Source organism: Octopus bimaculoides, chromosome 19, assembly GCF_001194135.2.
Source record: "Octopus bimaculoides isolate UCB-OBI-ISO-001 chromosome 19, ASM119413v2, whole genome shotgun sequence".
Classification (NCBI taxonomy): Eukaryota; Metazoa; Mollusca; class Cephalopoda; order Octopoda; family Octopodidae; genus Octopus; species Octopus bimaculoides.
Window position 1 is genome coordinate 37,153,897 of NC_068999.1, and position 8,706 is coordinate 37,162,602.

Below are 8,706 nucleotides of genomic sequence, written 5' to 3' on the forward strand. Positions count from 1 at the left end.
CACACACACACACACACATATGTATATGTACATGCATTTTGAAGCCTGCTTTCAGAAGTTTTGTGGACCTAAATTTCTCTATATTTGATCCTCACCCCTCCCTTGTTTGGGTCCTTTCTCATCAGTGCCATCACACTTCGACTTTCTAAGAATTCTCCCATTCTGCTGCCAATTGCTGATACTTATTCTGTTATCAGGCAACTCCATTTGCTTGTACTTTTACTTTACTTTTCCATGCATGAAGAAATATTATATTGAGAATTCTTATTTGTTCCTATTTGGTGTATTATGTTTAATGAAAATATAGATACTTCTAAGGTTTTAATCTTTTTTTCTATCTACAGAGCATATCTAGTTTGTTGCGGTTGTGGTATCATGAAAACTGCCGTGTATTCCAGGATCGTCTGGTTAATAATGAAGACCGTAACTGGTTTAATGAATGCCTTAAGCAAAGAATTGAGGAAGATTTTGAGACTGATTTTGATGAAGTCATAATCAATCAGCCAGTGTTGTTTACAGATTTTATGTCCAGGAGTGGTGATATTCGAAATTATGAAGAAGTCACTGATTATCAGAAGGTATTTTATAAAAAAAGTGGAAGCACATAGCTCAGTGGTTAGGCTGTTTGGCTCATGCTTGTTAGATTGCTGTTTCAATTCTTGGATTAGGTGATGCATTGTGTTCTTAAGCAAAACACTTTATTTCACGTTCCAGTCTTCCCAGTTGGTAAAAATGAATAATTCTGTGTTCCATCCTCGGAGGAATATATTTGCCAAAGAAACTAGGAGACTGGCCCTATGCTCTTTATAGAGTAATGTAGACTGACCATTCTATAACAAATAGCTTGAGTGGTGATCTACTGAATGGTATATGCAAAGAATTCTTAAATGATATTTTCCTTTTAGGTGGAGAAGGAACACAAAAAATCTAGCAATAATTGTGAGAAACTCCAAAAAAAAAAAAAAGAGGAAGAATTGATTTCATGAAATTAATTCACTTGCTTAAGGGAAAATCTGATGTTTGTTTTCAAACAAACGAACGGTTATGCAATGTTTTTTGTTTCATAAAATAATTTACCTGCTTTTGATTACTTATTAGATTTTACATATAAAAAAATCATTCCAAAGATTTGGGGCCAGCACTGTGTTTGCTTTTTGGTAAACTTTGTGTTGGAATTATAGGACATGTTGGGTAAATAATATTGACCAATAAACTTGAGTTACCTGCTGAGCAGGCATCTGCTTTATGATGGGTCCTCTTGTGACTTATCTCAGGACCTTTAGACACATTCTCTTTTAATGAACAACTTTTTAGTTGGCAATTCATTAAAATATCTGCAGATGACATGTAGAAGAAAGAAACGAAATCTTTCAGAGAGTTGGGCATCTAAATTTCCATTGCTCGTATATTAGAATATACATTTGTGTACCATATATTTATCTAGGTCAATGAATAGCTAGAAATTGTTGAAATTCATACTAGATTCCTTGAAATAAGAAAAATACTTCTTTTTATGGTCCAGCTTTGACATCAGCACAGTCCATTTAATGTTTCATTCCACTTAAATTTCTCCATTGTAAATTTTTCCCTTTGTATTTAAAAGGAAAAAAAAAATCAATACATTACATATTAAATTAACATTCCATACACAGCGATAAATCTTTATGTGTAGTCAGCATACAGATTTATACTATAAATCTACAGTATATGTATTTATCATATTATTTATTTTATATGTCTACATGCACATGTGCATATTTACTATCAACTGCATCTTTATGAAATATTTACTAGGGTCTATGGGAATGGTCAATAAGAAACATTAATAAACTTTCTAATTGCCCTTAAACATGAACTAGAAGTGGTAAGTAAAAGATTTCACTATTGTGAGAAATTATTGCTTAATTTTAGGCCATCAACCATAAGTTTACTCTAAAGCCACAAACAACATATTACAGTTTGAAAGATAAACCGTTCAGTGTGATAAAGCTCTTCCTAAAGATATACATAAAAGACTACATTATTTGATGATTTATAAATTCCAAAAAAGGAGTCTTGTTTCTGAGCTAGAAACCAGCTGGCAGAAACGTTAGCACGCCGGGCAAAATGCTTAGCGCTATTTCGTCTGCCGCTACGTTCTGAGTTCAAATTCCGCCGAGGTCGACTTTGCCTTTCATCCTTTCGGGGTCGATTAAATAAATACCAGTTACGCACTGGGGTCGATCTAATGGACTTAACCCATTTGTCTGTCCTTGTTTGTCCCCTCTGTGTGTAGCCCCTTGTGGGCAATAAAGAAATAAGAAACCAGCTTTTTCTCCATTTGTGAGGAATTTGAAAAATGAAAACAAAAAAAAAGTATTACAATTCTGTTTAAAAAAATTTTTTTGAGACGTGCAATTATGTACATTAATTACAATGGATGGATAAGTGTCCTTATCTTGTTTGTTGTTACCACAACATTTCGGCTGATGTATTCTCCAGCCTTCATCAGCTGTTCTGGTGGAATTTTTTAATGAAACCTTTTATTTGACTAATGGGGTACACTGTTCTCATCCTTATTTTTCTGTTGATATTATTTAGGATCAACACCACTAAAGCCAACCAATGGCTTTGTTATGTCGATGACACCTTTATACTCTGGCCCCACCAGGAGGATGTCCAATTGAAGCTCAATAAAGTCGTTCACACAGTTCACAGTAGAAAAGGAAAAAGACAATCAGCTGACATTCCTGGATGTATTAATGAGTATGGGTTCAGGACGTCCGTATACCACAAGCCAGCCTGCACTGGACAATAACTTCAATTAGCACCATCCATACAGTAGAAAGAGAGGGATTGCTCAGTGCCTAAAACATCAAGCATAGACAATAAATAGTGATCCTGATACACATCACGAAAAAATGATCAGGCTAATATGCAACAGCTACCCAGAAAACATACTCTCCACTCAAGTTAGGAAGAGAAAGGATGAAACCCATAAACTGTCTACAGTCTGTCTGCCTTATGTCAAAGGCCTCTTGGAGAAGATACAAAAGATACGCTATCCATATGACATCCGGACAGTATTCAGAAGTAATACAACACTTTGCAAATATCTCCTTTGAGTAAAACCACCCATAGAAGAGAATATGACCAAAAACTGTGTGTACTCCATCCCATGCAGTTGCGATAGGTTATACAAAGGCAAAACATGCAGCCCACTCAAAATAAGGGTAGAGGAACATCGTAAAGCTATGACATGAGGAGATATTGAAAAATGGGGTATAGCCAATCATGTCTGAAAAAATGGAGACCACCTCTCCCTGTTGGATGAAGTTAAAATAATAGAGAGAGAACACCACTGGAAAATACAAAAATTAAAAGAGGCAGGACATATGTTAGGAAACAATAACTTCTTAAGCAGACCGAGTGCAGATAAGAATGTAATATGGGAACCAGTATTAAGAAAAAATAAAATATTAAGTTTATAAGCCCCAAAATTCATTCTATAATTGCTCACAGACATATAGCATCATGGATAAGAGTGCGGGCTACAGACCCTCAAATTCTCAGTTCAATGACAGGCAGGGACATAATATCAACTAAAAAATAACATGATAATAATAAAACTGTCATTTCTCAAGCTGTCATTGCTTGAGAAATTGGTAACTGATTATGAGCAAACAGAAATAATGAGTGATAAATTCAAACACTGAAAGAACACTTGACAACCAAAATTCAAACAAAACTTCACTATTTACCTTGACAAACAGTTACAGAAGCAGTGTAGATGGCTTTCAAATACTGTATGGTATCACTCAGGCAGTACCTGCTAAACAACAGCAGCAAAATTAAATATATTAATGCAGTCCTGAAAAGTGAAGTGAGCAACATTGTATGAGTTGGCAGTGAACTCCTCAAGAAACACTCTCTTCCTGATGATCTCCTATACAGCCCCCAAAACAGCTGGACTCTCTTACCTCAAAGAAGATCTGCATGGAAAGCACTCAGCATACAAAACAAAAAAAAGACTATGCATGGGTATGTTGTCTGGAAGCTTGAAGAAGACAGTAGAATTGACATGAAGTACAAGCTCTCTTGTTCACAAGACCACTACATTACATCACACTTTGAAGGCTATGCGTTTGCAGTCCAGGAACAGGAGATTGCCACAAAGTACCTGGTGAACAAGGGAGACAGTGATGCTCGAGCAATCCTAAGGTGCAACTGCGTCTGTAGGTTATGTCATGTTTCTGTGGCAGACATCATGCATGTGATCAGCAGCTGTTCAAAAATGTCATCATGGCACTACTCCCCTATGTGGCATGATGTTATCGCTAAAACAATTTACAATGTCATCCGCAAAAAAGATTGTCCTGAAATAAATTTAGAAAATCTCTCTGTTATGAAATACATTTATAAACACCAACTCAAGGAATACTGGTGGAATATTCCCATCAAAACTTCTGTCAAATGTAAACATAACTGGCAGGATATTGTTGCTTGAGACAGAGGGGCAAAGGTATGCATCATCATAGAGGTCAGCTGCCCTGCAGATATAAATATCTCTTTGTAAATCAAAGAAAAAGAGCATATCTATGAACAACTGCTTCAAAACCTCTGGCTTCTATATCCAGACAATGAATCCATATTCATACCAATAATAATTGGAGCATTAGGTTCTGTTAGCAAATGCTTACAGGAGAATCTGGATAAACCTGGATAAACCTGGATTTTAGAAAGAGAAAGTGACAGGCTGATATGTACATTATAAGTGTAATCTGTGAGTGGAGCAGTAAAAGTATGCAAGACTTTTCTCAAGTTCTAGATGTGAATTTGTCTGTGTTAGCTACATCCCAAAGATGGGTATCTTTGGTGGAAACCAGCTTCCTCCTCAGTGGAAGATATATGATAATTAAAAAGTAGAAGACACACACACACACACACATGCATGCATGCATACATACATATTTATGTATATATATGTATATACATATATTCACAGACAAATACAAACAAGCAACCACACGTTATTTTATACACATATACATGTTTCTACATTCTATACACAAACGTATTGACCAACAGTCATTTTTTCATATCCATGCAATTATATCATTCTAGCTTTGTTGATTTTAGACCTTTAATTTCTTATTTTTCTTCACAGTTGAGCAGTGTGTTAGATGAGTTCTTGGAAGATTATAACCAAATCAGCATCAATAAAATGAAATTGGTTCTATTTATGGATGCAATCACTCACATCACTAGAATTGGAAGAATTATTCGTCAGCCATATGGAAATGCCCTGCTTCTTGGAATGGGGGGAAGTGGTCGGCAGAGTCTTACACGTCTTGCTTCTCACATGTTAGTAATATATCATTCTCTTTTCTTTTACTTCAAATTTCATACTCTTGACTCAAGCAATGAAGAACTGATATTAAATGATGATTGTGAGGATGACAACGATGATGATGATGACGATGGTGGTGGTGGTGGGGGTGGGGGTGGTGGCAGTGGTGGTGGAGAGATGGTTATGATTCAAGCTACATTATGATAAAAAACAGATTTTGTTGAGCTGGCTCTGATGACAAAGGATATTGATGATCACTGTTTATCTATTTCATGTTTATCATATCTTTCTTTTGAGTTTCAAATCATCCAACCAACAAAAGAGATTTTGGAATCTAAGTTTGTTTATGGGACTGAAGATAGTGTTAGAACAATTTACAGAAAACTTCTGATTATCGTCATGATAAGAATTCTGTGCTACAACTGCTCTGTTGATGATAAAAATTAGCATTGTGATTTTGTGGTCAAAATTGTGACCAGTTTGTGGAAATGGACTGTTGTAATTACTTCTGCTATTGTTGCTCAGAGATGGTTTCCTCCAGCTACATTGTTGTACAAAAAAAAAAAATAAATAAATAAAAGCAGATTAATTCAATGAGCAATGTGTCAGGAAGGGGGATTAGCTAAAGATACAATAAAGTGTATGTGGCAGGGAATGTAGCTTAAATATATTGTGAATAAATATAGGTAATTAAGTATAAATACAAAGGAACAGCTAAGTAAAATAAGGTGTTTGCTTCAGTAGATAAATGTAAGAGATTAGAGGTGACCCATGGTTAAACAAGAATGATAGTTTGATAATGAGCCATAGTCACATAGTCTACTAGAAATAGCAACCAGATCCCTTCTCTAAAAAAAAAAAGGAAAAAAAAAACTTATTGGATGATGCAATTCCAAATATACTATATCTGAAAACTAGAGAGATCATTGCAACTGGGTCACCTTTGATCAGAGATAATAATCTGGGTGCAATTTAAACAAAAAAGCGGCTGATGGTTAGTAAAGTTTATTTTAAAAGATTGTAAGCATATTTATTATATATGCAAATATTTTAGATTTAAAAAGCTGGACTCCAAATTTTTTTGCCATTTTTCAGAGTAGAATTTGATTGTTTTCAAGTGGAATTATCAAAGAACTATGGCATCAGTGAGTGGAAAGAAGATTTAAAAAAGGTATTGATGAAGTCTGGAATAGAGAATCAAGCAGTTGTCTTCCTGTTCAGTGATACCCAGGTAATATTAATAGTTTTTCTGTGAAGGATGTTCCTGTTTGCTCACATAACAAATTATTTTGTTCTAACTAAAAGTCTTGAAGGCCTGAATACCACACAGTTTTATAATCAGAGACTTGTGTCGACATAACAAAGTATCCTTATTGTATGCATTATTCTTCCTTTCACACACGCACACACACAGATGTATCATCATCGTACATACAAAACGCATATCATCATCATGTCTTCGTTTGGTCTTTAGCCTCATTACCTCATGCAATGCCACAATAAATTCGTTTTGGTCTCTCATTTAGGTATGTTTTTTTTCCATCGCAGTATTTTGCCAACTATCACAGTCTTTTTGTCCTCTTTTCTTTCATAAGTTTAACCTCTTCCATAGTCTTCCACTTTTTCATTTTCCATTAACTTGGAGTACATGATACTTTTTTTTTTTTTTATTTACCAACATCCTTTTTACTCATCCCTTTTTGCTCATGTCAGCACAGTCTTCTCTTTTGCACTCTACTACATCTGATTCCTCCTCCTCATCATCATCGTTTAACGTCCGCTTTCCATGCTAGCATGGGTTGGACGATTTGACTGAGGACTGGTGAAACCAGGTGGCTACACCAGGCTCCAATCTGATTTGGCAGAGTTTCTACAGCTGGATGCCCTTCCTAACACCAACCACTCAGAGAGTGTAGTGGGTGCTTTTACGTGTCACCCGCACAGAGGCCAGTCAGATATATATATATCTATCTAGCTTTTCAGTAATCCATTTGCAATTCAGTGTTAATATTACATGTCCAGCAGAGCATACTCAGCTCATTTTTTTTTCATCTTTTGCAAATTCTTTGCTTTTCAAGGCCTGTATCTTGTTATCATGCAGCTTCAAACTTTGTTTACAAGTATCATGCAATCTACTTTTCAGTCTGCGACAGACACCCTTTCTCTACCATTGGAGGAAATAAATAGTTTTTTTACTTTTCCACCCTGTTATGGCACCATGCTTTTAGAACACACACACACACACTACTGATAAGGTTACCTAGATAACACAAACTATGAAAGAATTCTTGGTATCCTGCCAGATATTAAGAACGAGTACTCTTACTGCTTGTAGCTCCTGTGCATTCTTCCACATATGGGTCTACCATTTCTTATTTCTTTATTGCCCACAAGGGGCTAAACATAGAGGGGACAAACAAGGACAGACAAAGGGATTAAGTCAATTACATCGACCCCAGTTCGTAACTGGTACTTAATTTATCTACCCCGAAAGGATGAAAGGCAAAGTCGACCTCGGCGGAATTTGAGCTCAGAACGAACATTTCGCCTGGGGTGCTAACGATTCTGCCAGCTCGCCGCCTTTTGGTCTACCATTTCTGTTAGTCTGTCTGTGATACCATTTTCATCTCTTGTATTCCTATAGTTTACACTAGTTTCATTTTATGGAATTTCTGTCAATTTTTTTTTTTTTTGCATATTGAGCAGGATCATTTTCTTGAATGTTGAAGGGTCCTGTATCCTTCCCTATTTACTAAAACTTCAGTATTTGTTAAGTTTACTTTGAGGCTTCATAATTCTAGGTTTAGCCTTCCTGATGACATCCCTGTACATGGTTTCTACTGTTACCACAAACATCGATTAGCAACTGAATTTCTAAGCTTACAAGATATTTTCTTCCTGTCTTTGGCTTCCGACAATCAAGTGTCAGTAGAACTGGTTGTTTATTGAAATGTTTTCTGAAGGTTTGGGAGAATTGTTTATTTGAGGTCTTTTAGTTTATAAATCTTATTGGTTTTTAGTATAATCTATTTTGACGAACTTTCATATTATCTCATGTAGTGTCTTAGAAATTACATATTGTATATTAAGGCACCGAGCTGGCAAAATTGTTACCACTCTGGTATAAATGCTTAGCAGCATTTCTTCCAACTTTATGTCTTGAGTTCAAATGCTGCCAGGATTAAATTTCATCCTTTTAGGGTTGATAAAATAAGTACTAGATGAAAGTTGAATACTGGTGCTGATGTAATATTCCCTCCTCCAAAATTACTGACCTTCTGCCAAAATTTGAAACTGTTTTACATATTACAAAACATTTATTGAAAACCAAGTCTTTCTTTACACTTTAGCTATTTAACAATATCTTACTGATAAGA

At 35.5% G+C, this 8,706-nt stretch overlaps 1 protein-coding gene across 1 annotated transcript in view; it reads left to right on the top strand.

Annotated features, from left to right (window-relative positions):
* The window catches only part of LOC106881614 (dynein axonemal heavy chain 1), a 166,532-nt gene that overhangs the window by 114,053 nt on the left and 43,773 nt on the right, over nt 1-8,706 (top strand). The window contains exons 48-50 of the mRNA XM_052974699.1: nt 345-578; nt 5,147-5,343; nt 6,425-6,560. Coding sequence (XP_052830659.1) covers nt 345-578; nt 5,147-5,343; nt 6,425-6,560 — 567 coding nt within the window. The remainder of the gene's footprint in view (nt 1-344; nt 579-5,146; nt 5,344-6,424; nt 6,561-8,706) is intronic.